Source organism: Scomber japonicus, chromosome 5 (genome assembly GCF_027409825.1).
Source record: "Scomber japonicus isolate fScoJap1 chromosome 5, fScoJap1.pri, whole genome shotgun sequence".
In the NCBI taxonomy this organism is placed as follows: Eukaryota; Metazoa; Chordata; class Actinopteri; order Scombriformes; family Scombridae; genus Scomber; species Scomber japonicus.
Genome location: NC_070582.1, coordinates 15,168,023 through 15,182,858, shown reverse-complemented (window position 1 = coordinate 15,182,858; position 14,836 = coordinate 15,168,023). Strand labels below are relative to the sequence as shown.

The window sequence follows — 14,836 nt, the reverse complement described above, 5'->3', positions numbered from 1 at the left end:
GGAAGAGAAAAAAAGTTGGTTTCATAGTGCAGTAATTCCCTCCGTTAATTGTCCTCCACATGACACAGGCTTCATTGCCAGTTGGCCTTGAACTGCATTAAGCAAAGATAGCTTCACAGTGATATTCAAACAACACCTCTGCAGAGCATGGCATTCTGAGGTGTCAGGTTTTGTATTTAAAGGGTCCAAAATGAAGTTAGTTTGATCAAGCACTAATAAAGCAGGCCTCAATGCTTTCATGTGTAATCTTGGCTAGTTTACTTGTCTGGGACTGAATTGTTGGAAGAAAGGCAATTTAAAGAAGGTAGCTGGTTTTCTTTTAAAAATGTGTGCTAGTTTTAGCAAACCTCAGGCTGAGTACGTGAAAAATTATAACGTGACAATTACCCTTGTTATCTATTTAATGTTAATTTGGATGTCATGTGACTATATATAACACTGTGTTAAAGTGCTCTTTCTAGTGTATTAGTGTATTACCTTCAACAGTCCCCCTTGGCTCTTCATGGAAGAAAGAGTGATCTTTCTTCTCTCCAGAGTCATCAATGTGATCATAGGTGATCTGAGGTATCGATACAGCTCTCTCTGAGGCAACGCTCATAGCACCATTACCGCCGGACTTCAGTCTCCTCTTGGTTCCCTTTTTCTAATAGTGAGAGGAAACATCAACACATCAGAACATCAACAGGTGTAATGATAAACTGCAACCTGATTTGCTGTCTTGAACCAACTGTAAATAGTTACAAAGACTCAAACAAATGTTCCTACCATACAGCAACACAATAAACTTAAAAGAATTAAAGGTCAAAAACTGTCCTGAGGTTTACGCCCAGAGGTGGAAAGTAATGAATTACATTTACTCGCCTTACTGTAATTGAGTAGGTTTTTTGTGTACTTGTACTTTTTAAAGTAGTTTTAGAAATCTGTAATTTGAATTTTACTGAAGTATGTTTTGTGTGAAGTATTGTACTTTGCTACATTTTAAATCACATCTGTTACTGAGTAAAAAAATGTTGGCCAATTTTTTTTTTTTTTAAAGTAAAGAGGATCGTACAGCATCATTAACCAGCATGATATAATAACTTAACATTGATAAATGATTGCAGCCTGTGACAACCTGGCAGCTAGCTCTCATAGCCACATATAAACTGTAACAGGAACAGAACACAACAAACTCACATATTATGGACGTACACTAAAAGAAATGTCCATTTGTGCCGTCATCTGTCTCACTCTGAAGCTAAAGGCATTGAGCATGATGTGTTCACGTGAAAAGGACAGCGTTGGAAATGAGAGAATTGAGCGAATGGTGCAGGGGGGCACAGCATTCTTAACAGGGGTACTGAAAAGTTTGGTCTTCTTTGGGTCATTTCAAGAAAAGTTATTGCTCTTGTGACCTTGACCCGTATTGACTATTGACTATGGAGGGTTTTTTATTTATTTTTAGGGGTGCTTTAAATTTAGGGGTGTTAGAGAGTCCCTAAAAAGGGTCTAAAATCGCCCCTGGTTTACAGAATCAACAATTTATGCCACCTTCAATTCAATGGTTGTGTTGTTTGAAAATGTTTTATGGGATGGTCTTCACTAAAATGACACATATCTCCATAAATGTTTTAAATGTCGTGTGTCGACATATTTCATCTTATCATTGAAGTTGAATTTGTAAATGTATACCTATAATTAAAACAACTAGTTTGAGATTAATGCAAAGTAACTAAGTAACTTTTACACTGAGTACATTTTTAACAAGCTACTTTTTACTTTTACTTGAGTATATTTTTAGACCAATACTTTTACTTGTACTCAAGTAAAATTTCATCAAAGTAGCCACCACCTCTGTTTTCGCCTTTCTTTCACACTTTTCCTCTGAAATTTAGCCAAGCTTCCGCAACCTGTATCACTGCTAACACTGCATCGATCTGCCTGTCAGTCTCACAGTCTATTGTACCATCTCTTGTCACTTGGAGGTGCAGTGTATCATGATCTCAGACTTGAAGTAACAGAATCTCATCCCAACCTTCACATCAGCTGCAAACCACTCAAGTATGCACTAGAGGTCATTTCTGTAACCCCAGGAAGTTCAATATGATTTACTTCAAGTTGGCAATGTGGTCATCTTCAGTGAAACTGCTGAATTCCATTTATTTTTTTGAGTTGCTCTCAATTTTGTCTTGCTCCCTATGTTTGGAGCGGGGATTACAATTTCTACTGTAAATCATTTATACTCCACTTCAGATGCACCATTGTTTTATAGATTAAAGATTCTATCACAATAGCTGAGCATTAATTTGTGCATAGCCTGCTAGCCTGGCAGCAAAAATGTACATTTGAATACATTTCAGGTGAGTTCAAAATTGTACCGGAAGCGTATTATCTGAATACAGTAGGCTTATCGTGCCATTACAGCCAAGCATTAAAAAGCCAAACTATGCCAAAAACACTGAAATGCCTTAATACATTATTCTATTATTCTATCATGAATACATATTTTTTACTTAATGCCTGTGGAGTTCACACAGTTGAAATACATCATAATATTACTAAATTCTGTGCTTGCATGCTGGTGATATAAGCTGTACCTGTTTATTCTAATTTTCTTTGACTGAGATCATAGCTATGTCTGTGTGAGTCAGTGAGTTTCTGAGGACCTGAATGGTGCCTCCAGTACAATCCTGAGACCAACTGACCCACACCAACGTCATGGACGCAGCCTTTATAGGAACTCAATTATTTGGACTCAGTGTATCAGACTTTGGCATTGACAAGTGGCCAGTAGTTCAATCCAAATACCCGAGGTTTGAATGACTCATTAGGAGAGTGAGGGTGGGAGGTGGTGGTGGGTGTTATAAGACTGAAAGAGAGAGAAAAAAAAGAGGGAGATGGAGGGCAGGAAGAAACTGTAACGGACACTGAACACAGAGGAATATACAGAAACACAGACTGATGGTTGTTGGAGAAAAATCAATGTGAAAAGAAACAAGAGAGGGAAAAAAGGCAAGGATGGGCAGAGGAAAATACGCAGAAAGAGAGGAGACATAAAGAGCAGAGAACAAGAGGAAGGAGTAAAACAAAGCCTGTACGAGAGAGGAGAAAGAGGAAAATAATCTTGACAGACAGAGAAAGGGGAAAGAGAGGAAAATCAGAGGAGAAAGTCACATGTTGAAACAGAAAAGGGCGGAAGCAGCCTTCATTCTCCCCAATACATGTGGGTTCAATGCTACACAAAGATTTTTTTGTTGTTGTTCTACTAGACAAAGGTTTACTCCCATGAGAAAGGCGGCGGTGACATCATCTCAACTGACTGAGTCTTTGTCCAGTGGAGACAAAGGCCTCGAGTCATCCTGGTGGAGTCAGGCCGTAGGGCGAAGGGGGGGGGGGGCACAATGTGTTTGAGTATGTATGTGTGTATTTTGTGTGCGTTGTGTGTATGTTTGTGGGAACTTAACTTGCCCTTTTATGCTGTATGGCCAAGGCGCAACATAGCTAATATTGTTGTGAAAGGTGAACTGCACAAGGAGACAATACAGTGTGGGCCAGACATATGCAAATCCGCCCTCCAGTATCACAATCTGACGGCTTTTTTCCTGACAGAGCTCTTTTGTAGAGTTGGTGTTCCGCACCTTAAGGTTTCAAATGATTATTGAAAATGTCTCCTGAAAAAGTATATGTTCCATTTGAAAAATTCTTCTGGGTGTGGTTTCAACTTCTTTCAACAGATCAAAGAGACAGTAAACAAGAGGAAGAGAGAGGAAAAAAAAGACAAAGATCTGAAAATCTCTCCCTGGTTGGATTCAATGACAGGAGGTCATCGGGGTGGTGCCTTATCCTACAGCATCAAAGACATACTTTATATTTTAAGGATATGAAGTTGTTTCAAAAGGAAACACTCGTCCTGTCCTTTTGAGGAACATAAATTAATCACAACAGAAAACTCAACTATACGTGAGCCATCCAATACCAATCCCTCAGACCTGAAGTTAACGTAGATAATTACCGATATGTTCAACTTCCTGGAATAAGGACTGGCGTTGTAAGAGTCCATTGTAGCGACAGGCGCAGGAGTCAGGACATACATTTTCCATGTAGCAGCACAGCCGTTTGGTTTCTCTGCTGCATAACACCTCCAAAGTGTCTAAGGAGCAGACGTTATAACACAGACCATGAGCGAATATAAGCAGTGGTTCACTGGTTCACTTAACCTATACTTCTTATATCCCCTTATATACAATAAAAACCTTTCTTTGGACTGTGCCAGTGCCAGAACTGCTTTACAATTCCCAGATATTCTTTGCTTTCATTTGTTACTATTACTATAGTACTATACTGTTGGTACTCAATTCAACAGTATTTAGATCTTTAATACGCTATTCTATTGTGTATTCAAGGTGTCATATAAAACAAATGTGTATATTTTCAGTTTTACATGAAGAGGTCGTTATGCCCCAGACATGACTATGATCCTTGTAATGGTTAGCTTTTGGTACATGATAGCTATTGTTTGCCTACTATCTCAGTCTTGGCAAATGGGATACAGTTAACCTTTTTCATGGCTCAGAAGGAATTTGAAGACAACAACTGCTGTTACTGTTTCCCTTTGTTCAGCTTCCAGTGTAAGTACAGTGGTAAGATGTAGAAATTGTAGGTTTGCACATTTTACATGAGGCAACATGAGGATTGAAAACATTTTGTAGCCATGTTCATGCGCCAATACAAACTATGGTTATTGAGGATGTGTTCACTGTTAAATCAATGATGGGCTGAGTCTGACCTGTTTTTTTTTATGTATACCTCATAGATTATACAAAGCTTGAGTGCATGCACCTGCATACTAATTTGAGTTTGTATATGTTTGAGTTTGAGTATGTATTTTAGTATTATGCATATACATATTGACCAAGTTAAATAACATAATCTCTTATGAAGTTCTTGATTAAGATCTCATACTAGAGACTTGCACATTTTAAAAAGACACTTTCTTTAAAAGGTTGAAATGTTTCAGTTCAGGTGTACCTGGATGAGAGAGGCTGCAGCAGGGATTTGTCTGTTGAAGTGTTTCTGTCTCTGCTTCTGTTGGACCTTCAGGGCAAACCCTGATCCCAAGATACCCTAATCAGGAAAAATTAGGGTTGTACAACATATTTTTATACTACAAGAAAAATATGTAATATTATCAATGTATCATTCAGAGCAGATGGGAGAAATCTAGATTTGGAATTTAACATAATTAACTTTTTTATCATTACATCAGTACAGAAATACTAGAAATGAAAAGAAAATTATAATCAAATAAAAATATATATATTTACAGCAGGCAGAGCGAAGAAGGAGATGGCGAAGACGCTGAAGCAGGAGGCAATGGCCTTTCCTATCCACGTTTGAGGAATCTTGTCTCCATAGCCAATCGTGGTGACAGTCACCTAGAGAAAGAGAAGTTTCCTTGCAACTGTTAAAATTATCTAAAGCATTATGACATACTTACAACATAACTGTAACAGCTCTTTGAAATAAATCTCACAACATACACAGCCCTTCACTGATGCAAGATTAGGAAATGTAGGATAACCTGCAACACTATTGCAGGATGAGGGGAGACCTGAGTGTGTCTTGAGTACACTGAAGATGAGTGCATTTCAATGCATTCATTCAATAAAATCATACTTTAAATAAAATGTTTTCTCATTTCTACAAATGTTTAATCACAAAGAAATCCCTTTTATTTTGAATGAACTGTTGATGTAATGACAATATCAGTCAATGTAGAGCTCTCAAAGCTTTACCACAGCAGTCTATAACAGGAGTAAGACAGTAAATAAAAAGTTCATCAGCCGCTCTGGCCTTGCTTCACAACTGTCAGCGATGGCCAGGGCATTTGAGGCTCTGCTTCTCAAAGGGAATAAGATTCCCAACCACTAATCCTCAGTGAGTGTAGGAATTTGCCAGGGCGAGGGGGGAAAACAAATACCTCTTGCATTTGCATGTACACCCACTCTGAAAGCCGAGCCAATTCTGACACATTCAGAACACACTTGGCTTACTGTGGGTGTCTATGGGGTATCGCTGCGTGAGCCGCCGCTGTGCGCTAACACAAAGCGGCTGATGTAAGGTGAGATACTTAAAAGGGCTTTGGGAGTAAAAAAAAGAAGAAGCCGGGGCGGGAGAGGTGGATGGGTGTATGTTGGGGGCTGGTGGAGTGGTGGGGGATTTAATCCCTCATCCACAAATCCGATGACTAAACAATGTCCTCCTGACCATCAGAGTGGAATGGTCTACTCAAAACCACCCCTCTCATTCGAACTGTAGGGTTATACTTAAAGTGTGTGTGGCAAAAACCCCTTCATGTCTACACAAAGGTCACAGCCCTGGTCTCAAAGTAGAAATTTTGAGTGAGTGTACGTGAGTATAGACGTGTTTATATGCAGATATGAATATATTTGTCAGTTGTATACTATTAGCTTTAAGCTCTCATTTAGCATTCCAGACTGTGTTCTGGTTGAAGTTAAAAAGTTTGTTAAAATCGAGCAGCCATTACCTAACCTTCAGCAATTGGCAAGAGAAGAAGAAAAGCAGGGAAGGTAAGGGGAGGGGGGAGTGAGAGAACGAAGGGGATATGAATCATGGCATTGGCTTGTGCTCCAGCTGTGCCCCGCACCTGCACATCCCAATGTGGAAATCATGCCAAGAGAAGGAATACACACTGAGAGAGCTTAGCATTGTCCAATCATTGCAATCTCATTTTAGTGTGCATGCACACAAACACTCACAAACCTTACCAACCCTACAGGAATAGCATATCAAGTCTCACAAGTTTACAGTCTCAGAAAAACAAAAAGGTGCAAATCCCTGGCTGTGCTTCTCTTCTCAGCATTGTGAACAGAGCAATGCAAATAACAGCTTTTTTTCAACTTTCCATAGAACAGTGAAGAGCATCGTGACCCCTCTAACCCTTGTAACATAAAGGTAGTAATCCCACAATTAAAGTTTTAATTAAGGGAACTGACACTTTATATTGGTGCTCTAAAAGTTCTTTGAGCCAAAGAGTCCAGAGGTGAATGGTTTATTAACGTCTCTTTGTGGCACACTGACCCCCTGCACAAGGCTGCCATAGGTTTCTCATTACTGTGCGCTTTCAATTCAAATGTTTAATTAACTGCTCTGGAGACCTGAGCCCTGGTACAGAGGGAAATAGGCAAAACCAGCTCTACGCACGAAAAACATCGACACACCTGCCTCTGTGTTAAATGTTGCAGCAACACATGCAGACTACAACGAGGAGAATAAAAACACAATGGAGGTTAATAATTGGTCTAACCTGGGTGGCCAACCATCTCCCCTTTTCCAGTGAAGACTCCACTTCAGATTGCATTGTACAGATAATGTGTTACAGCTCTTTTAAGAGAGGAGTCTTTTTTGATGTGCATGTGATGTGATGAGGCCTTTTAAGTATGGAAGCTATGTTAGGAAAGTGAAGTGGCACTGGAAGGATCACGGTGACATATGCATTTCAGAAAACTGATATCAGAAAACAATGGGCCAGATGCAAGAATATGTTGGTATTTTTCTTCTTAAATCTATCGTACTTTTTTCGTAAGGTGGAATTTACGAGTGTGCCACGTCGGATTCACCAAACACTCGTATCACCAGGAAACAGTTGTAAATGACCTTCGTAAACATGATGAATCCCACCTGTTCTAAATGAACGCGTGTACTCGAGAATAGTAAATTAACATGAATGACGCCCCCAAAAAGACAAAGAATGAGGGAAAAATGACCCGTGCTGTGAACGCTGTCTCAGCTGTTGCGCGCAGCATCACAGAAGTAAAAACAAAAATGACTGAACATGAATTATGCCAGAGGATGTCATCAGCCAGGGAGTTAAACTATTATTTCGATAAAATGAATCAATTAATCAATTAAATGAATAAAAGTTATTAATAAAAAGTCAGTTTATATTGTGGAAAAGTAGCTGTGGACAAGTAGCTCTGTAGTTTCGGCCGCTAATATTTATATTGTAAGATTGCATTATCATAGTTTGAAAAAAATTTGAGTTCCCCTAAAAGACATGATAACATTAGCACACTACCATTAGACAATTAGATAGTAACAGTCATGTTGTATTGCTTTGTAGGACTGCCGGTTGGTTGTGCGTGACAGGTACGAGAAAATATAAAATACGAGAAAGTTGGTGAATGTGGCAAATCCTCGTAAATCACTCGTACGCATGGTTTAAGAACAAATCTGTGCGTACGAGTGGTTCTTGCATCTGGCCCATTATCTCATAAACATGCATATCGATGGGTACAAAGGCATGAGTGGAGGACTTTTTGGCTTCTTCTATAGAATGTATTTCTTTTCTGTTGATTAGCTGTCTTACCACGCCCCACCACAGGGCATCAGCATAGCTGGAGAAACCTGTCTTGCCCTCCTCATCCACAGCATCCTTCTCCGCCAAGTAGACAAAGTAGGAGGAAAAGATCAGGCCCAGGAAGCCGATGTACAGGGTGGTGATCAGCTCCTGAAAAACACAGTAAGTGTTAGGACTACATTGTGAATATGCTTTATAAAAGAGCTAGACATATGAAGAATATACCATGGTCATTTGTACCATTGTATAAAACACACTATTTTGCAGTGTTTTTTTGTTTGACAACAAATACAACTACAAATGGCCTCATCCAAAGATGGATTGGATGTTGCAGCAGCCATCCTTCAATTTTTTTCAACACCGATTGTGCTGTTAGAAACTGCTAAAGCTTTAAATTTGTTATTTGTAGAACAATTTCTTTATTAGAGCATGAAACATCATACAAAGTGTATTTTATATTGGTGATTGTTCACATCAGCATTACTTTAAACTACATGTAGTTTCAAATGACCTGAGAGTGAGTGCTGACTGATGCCCAACTTCTTCCTACTGTTGTCAGGTTGGTTTATCCCTGAAAGACTGTGCAGCTTGGGTCTGCCCCATGAGACAGGATTTGACATCTTACCCTGAGTTTAATTTATGTGCTTAGGCTTGTGTCTGATAATAACGTTTGTATAATAGTTATTGCATCATGTACCACACTGTTGATACCAGTCTTACGCCAGCTGTCTCACTCACCACCTTTTGCAAAGCAGGAAGGATAGACAGGGTGTGGTCTCATTAAAACTGACTATTATACAATAGGCTTTAATCAGTTAGTTCTGTGGCACTGGACTGGACACTGACTTCACTCAAACCCTTAAATGTAACCAATCTGAATAGGAAGAAAGAGGAAATGTATTCAGTTACACATGGCAAGTTGTAAATTTAATATAAAACAATGGGCATATAACTAGAGGTGCATACAATAGTGTATTCTAACTGTGTATTTTTACAGGTAAAATACAGCATACCTAAGAGTGAATATTTGAATATAAAATGTTTCCTGTCTTCAATGGGCTCACATTTTAATTTTGACCAGACTGTGATGGCACATTAAAATAAAATACTGTTCTCAGTGCACATCCTAACGTGCTTATTTCATTCCATCAACCTATTGACACTTCTAATACATTTCCACTAAACAGAGCATATCATTTGATAAAGTGGTCATCTGACAACAGGGAGATGGCAACAAATCACCTTACATTTATTTTTTTGACCTTTGCACGCAATCCTCACTGATCGGTCCTGTTCTTCTTATGCATCAAAGAGACATGAATGTCAGGTTTGACTATAACCAAAGAGCACTGTCTGCTTGAGGGATTAAGAGAGGAACATTACATCCTCTGGCTTCATTGTGTATCAGCCTGAGAAAATATTAAAACAAGTGTACCGGGATACAATGAAAAAAAAAAGAAAAAGTTCAGGCAACCTTGACTATTTCTCTTTATCTCCTTATAAAGCCAGGTCGGCCGTGGCTTATTTCTGCACATGTGTGCATGTATCTCTAACTATGCACCCTTGACTGGACAGTAACAGAAGAACATTTTTTCTCTTTCTAATCTGTCTGTGTTTAAAAAATGCTAAAAACAAAAACTTGGGTAATTTAAAAAACCCAGGACTTATAATCAAACAATAATCAACAGAATCAGTATGGATTATTTTAGCCCACCTGTCGATGAATGAAGACTACAGATCCCAGGAGCCTCCACGTTCCTCCCTGTCGATCCACATGCAGCATACGCAGGATTTGTAGAAAACGAATGCCCCTGCAACACACAACACCGCCTCATCCATCTCATTATCTTCAGATCCTTCTCCAGCTGTGAGTAATGATTAAAAAGCAGAACTAAATAGTTGCTCTACCTGATGGCAGACGTGGCAAACACTTGGCCATTGGAGCCTACACCGAGCACAATGATTGAGGCAATAACCACTATCAAATCTGTGATAAGAGAAAGAAGAGACAGAAAACAGACAGAGAAAACATCAACATATCAAGTAAATAATCTAATCCATGTTGGATCAGTACACTTAAAATAAAACCTTGTTCTATAGTTAGCCCTTAAATTGCTTGAATGATCTTAGTTGTTGATCTACAAGAACAATTCATCACATCCGTTGTATTACATGGGAACAAAGGAAAATGCCAGGTGCACCTATGATTGATATGGGCTTCCTGATAAAGCGGAGACGTCCTTTGATGCCTGCATATTTGCTGCGGCAGCCTGCCGACCACAGCCGGACCGCATACTCTGTGCCAAAGAACAGCACCAGCACAATCTCCTGTGGAGCACAATGCAAACAGAGAGCAAGGGTTACATTAATCCATAGGTACAGAGACAATAATTGTAAAACACATACAAGATGAGAGGATGTGGATGAAGATAAGGTATCATCTATAAAAGCATTGATAACACTGCATGGTGTATTAAGACTAATCTAAAAGCACTGAAGCCATTATAATCAATCACTGCTATTTAAGATGTGATATAAGGTGGTGTGTGACAGGTGTGTGAGAAAGAAAAAGAGAAACACTGTGGTGGTCTAGTGAGACCACCCACCTAACCACCTAGGAGGAGAGATGGAGGTTGATAACATGGTTGATGACAGCTCATATTGAGTCAGGGTCAATGGCTAAGTGATTGTAGCCACAGGATGAAATACCATCACAGATCTCGTTATAAATGTAAACCTTCTTGAATCACTTAAATAAGATACTTGTCTATACTTATTATGGAAAAAACAAAACAAGCCTAATATGCACATTCGTTGAGGTTGGTGCATTCAAGTTGTGCCCCAATATGTGCCATTGTGTTTCTTTTTTATGTGTCTACATGTCTGCCTCTGTGAATTAATTAAGTCTGTCTGATGGAGATCATTTTCCTGGCCACCGAGGATCCATAATATTTAGCCACCGTACTGTCAGTTAAGACCTAAGGCCATGTGGGTGGCCATCTCGTTGATTGCTTGAACTGGCTGCTCCCTGACTGCCCCTTGTATGAAACTTTATACCATGAGCCCTGCTGCAATAACACAGCACCACAGAACCCCAAAACAATGACCTGTCAATCATTCTAGACACTATTCTGGCTAGCAAAAGTGTCACTCTACCATCAACACAAAGAGAAAAATGCACTGATGTGTACATTAATTATAGTTTTGCAACAGTGTTGTTTAAAAATTCTAAATACCAACCTCCATCAGGGTCATCATAGCCATGAGGCAGACACATATATCCTTTTTGACCCTCCTTGCTATTCACTAATTAAACACGTTTACAGCGGTAGATTTTGCGCTTGACTTGTCTGGCCTCAGGTTCCTATACCCCATATTCCGCTAATTGCTCCCATTTTTGTCATGGAGTTAAAGACAAAGAGAGAGGAAGTAAAAAAGAACAGATTTTTTTTAAAGAGAGAGAGAAGGGGAAGAAATGGTTCAGTGAGTCCCTATAACAATGCCTGAGCTGTGGTTTGTTTTCGCTTCATTGACTCATACATGAATTGCTGAATAAGTCAAGAGATGTATACAGCAATTCAGAGGTCTGGAACCAGGCCTTTACATCTATTTCAGCTGAACTCACCCACCCAACCAAAGTCTAATTGTTTGTGTATTTCCTTGTTGCTGCATCTATATACCACTATATAATCCAATGACTCTTCTTTGTAGTCTGGATTGCACAAAGTTAAATCTACTTCTGACAGTTAAAGTGGGAACTTTTTGTAGTTCCAACATATATACAACATCTGTGTTACTTTATAACTGATGGATATTAACATTCATTGTGGATGTTTTCTAGAAAATAGTAATAAGAATTTACTAAAATTGCCTCACGGCCAAGTACAAGATGTCCACAACATGTTACTTCAACATGCTTGGTAATTATGACATCTGGGTAACATTTGAAAGTCAAAGGTACGCCTGAATTTGGGGGAATTTGAAGGGATTATTTATAATAATTCCATAAAATGGGTCACCCAGATGTTGGGGTGGCTTTGTATGTGTATCAGAAACTGGCAACTATGTGTTTACACAAAACAGCCGCCAGCTCGCACAGCTATAATCTCGTCAAGCCAGACAAGGATGACGCTCATTCAAAGAGCTGCTTGGGAATTACTGTATCAGATAAAAATGTGATTAGATTGCTTCATCTGTGTGTCCTACTACAAGAGAGTTGCGTGCACACAGACACAAAGTTACTAATTACACCTAGATATACCTGAGCTTTACAAAGCTTTGCCAACCAACAGATCATACGTCACCCAAAGTAATAATCTTGTTATTAATGTTGAGTCAATATCCTTTAAACTACACAGACTCACTCTGTGGTTTGCTATTTATCATCCCAAGTTTAAAATGAGGTTTTTACTTCTTACTTGTAAAGTTTTGTGATAAACTGTCTGAAAATCTGATCAATAAGTTACACCTCAGTACACATCTAATTATAAATATGTAGTGAGAAATGTCTTAGACACTACAGCTCTAAAATTAAGACTATATTTTCCTTAAAAGTCTTCCCATTAAATTTCAATATTTATAGTAGTGCAAATTACCTAATAGTGTTGCTTAAGAAAAGGTCAGAGGAACATTGAAAACATCATTATTCATCATCTTCCAACAATAAATATAAACTGCAAATGGATATCCAGCCTTTACTGGTCACATTTCATTAACATGGGAGTATTGATCAAGGAGAAATATGGATTTGACAGTGGTTTCAGACTGCTTTACTATCATGGGTTGTCATCCTCGAAAAACTACTAACACCTAAACCAAATTTCTTAGCAGTCTGGTCAGTGGTTGTGTTGTAACCTTGCTAAAAACCTTTGGGGGCAGGTAGACAGAACTGTGCTTAGATTCTGCCATCACCAGAAAATCTCATAATGCTGTCCTTCACTCTGAGTGGATTCACCTGAACTGCATCTCACAAAACCACATAGTTCACATGCATGTAGTTTGTTGAAATTTTAATATAAGTAAGGAGTTCAAACGAGAGCAGAAGAGAGAACAAAGAATAGAACCATGTGTGTGTATGTGCGTATCTGTGCGTATCTGTGCGTGTGTGTGTGTGTTTGTGCGCGCTCCTGTGCCCCAGCATGGCTTGCTTTACTTTGGCAGCTGCCCTGAAGGCCAAATATCCTCAAGGACTAATGTCCCCTCTGCCATCCAAAACAAGCAGCCTGTGATTCACGGATGACAGCTAACCCTGAACTTTCTAAGTATAGCTACTAGCACCAATATACGCCACCATGACACCACTCACATGTCTCCACCCCCTAAAAAACACACACACACACATACATATACATAGAAGATAAGATAATATCTCACCAGTAGTATAGCACACAATAACAAAAAAACTTTCATTTTGAACACATATGCACACACACACACACACAGACACACACACACACATATAAACATACAGAAAACACATATAGTAGACAGGTGTTCAAATAAACAAGGTTCAACAATCCAAAAGTCAAAACTGTTTATCTGGACCCAATTCTTATTTCTTGCTATTTTGGCTGAATACTGTTGTTGTGTGAAGTCACACAAAAAATGTGGATTGAGGGTGGAAAAAGAGAGAAAAAGAGAGAAAAAGAGAAAAAAAGAGAAAAAAAGAGAAAAAAAGTTAGAGATAATGATAGTTAGTATTTAGCTCTTCCTGGGTATAAATAAATGAATAACCATGATAGTATAGGTCTTCAAAGGGCACTGGCCAAAAGTTTACAGAACACTGCGTTCAGTCCTGTCCTCTGATTGCCCTCGGGACTCAGAAGGTGGTACGTGCGTAGTTTTTGAGTGTGTGTCTGTGTCTGTGTATGTGCAGCCTTTGTGTAAACTGTGTGTGTGAGTATGCAGTAGCAGCGTGTGTATTTATATTCCCAGTGTGCTGGCAAGAGACAGATGATGCAAGCTCTTTGTAGAGTTTCCAAACAGCAGCCATAATTTTCTCTACCTGTTGTAAGCTCTGGATTTATTGCATCACTTAGCAGCCTTAATAGCCTAATAAGCCATAAAAAAAGTCAATTTACCAGCAAGTATCAGCAAGTACAGTCTGCATGGAGCCAAATGATTCTGCATAACAATTGTCATAGGTTAAAAACATTGGCTCCTGGCCATTCCCATGCTAATACTGTATACACAAATGTGAATGTAAATTTATTCTGGATGGATGCAAAATAAGTTGGCAGGTGTTGTGTCATGGCCTTTGCAATAACTAGAAGTGATTAGTCATTCTGAACTTTGGGCTCAGGTGTAAGATGGCGGGTAGGATCCCTCCAAGCCAAGATCTTCTACCTCCATCATGTGGATATAAGAGGGTACTGCACTGCCGCTATTACAGCCATCTCTCATTGTTTCTTTCAATGTCTCCAAGAAGATATATGAGCATTTTATTATTTATTTTTTAAAAAAGCTTATTACACAAGA

General features: G+C 39.0%; 1 protein-coding gene across 1 annotated transcript in view; it reads right to left on the bottom strand.

Annotated features, from left to right (window-relative positions):
• The window catches only part of kcnq1.2 (potassium voltage-gated channel, KQT-like subfamily, member 1.2), a 169,371-nt gene that overhangs the window by 138,071 nt on the left and 16,464 nt on the right, over nucleotides 1–14,836 (bottom strand). The window contains exons 3-10 of the mRNA XM_053319246.1: nucleotides 10,561–10,687; nucleotides 10,268–10,346; nucleotides 10,074–10,170; nucleotides 8,369–8,509; nucleotides 5,304–5,414; nucleotides 5,008–5,103; nucleotides 3,992–4,129; nucleotides 478–643 (exon numbers count right to left, since the gene is read on the bottom strand). Of these exons, the coding sequence (XP_053175221.1) occupies nucleotides 478–643; nucleotides 3,992–4,129; nucleotides 5,008–5,103; nucleotides 5,304–5,414; nucleotides 8,369–8,509; nucleotides 10,074–10,170; nucleotides 10,268–10,346; nucleotides 10,561–10,687 (955 nt within the window). The remainder of the gene's footprint in view (nucleotides 1–477; nucleotides 644–3,991; nucleotides 4,130–5,007; nucleotides 5,104–5,303; nucleotides 5,415–8,368; nucleotides 8,510–10,073; nucleotides 10,171–10,267; nucleotides 10,347–10,560; nucleotides 10,688–14,836) is intronic.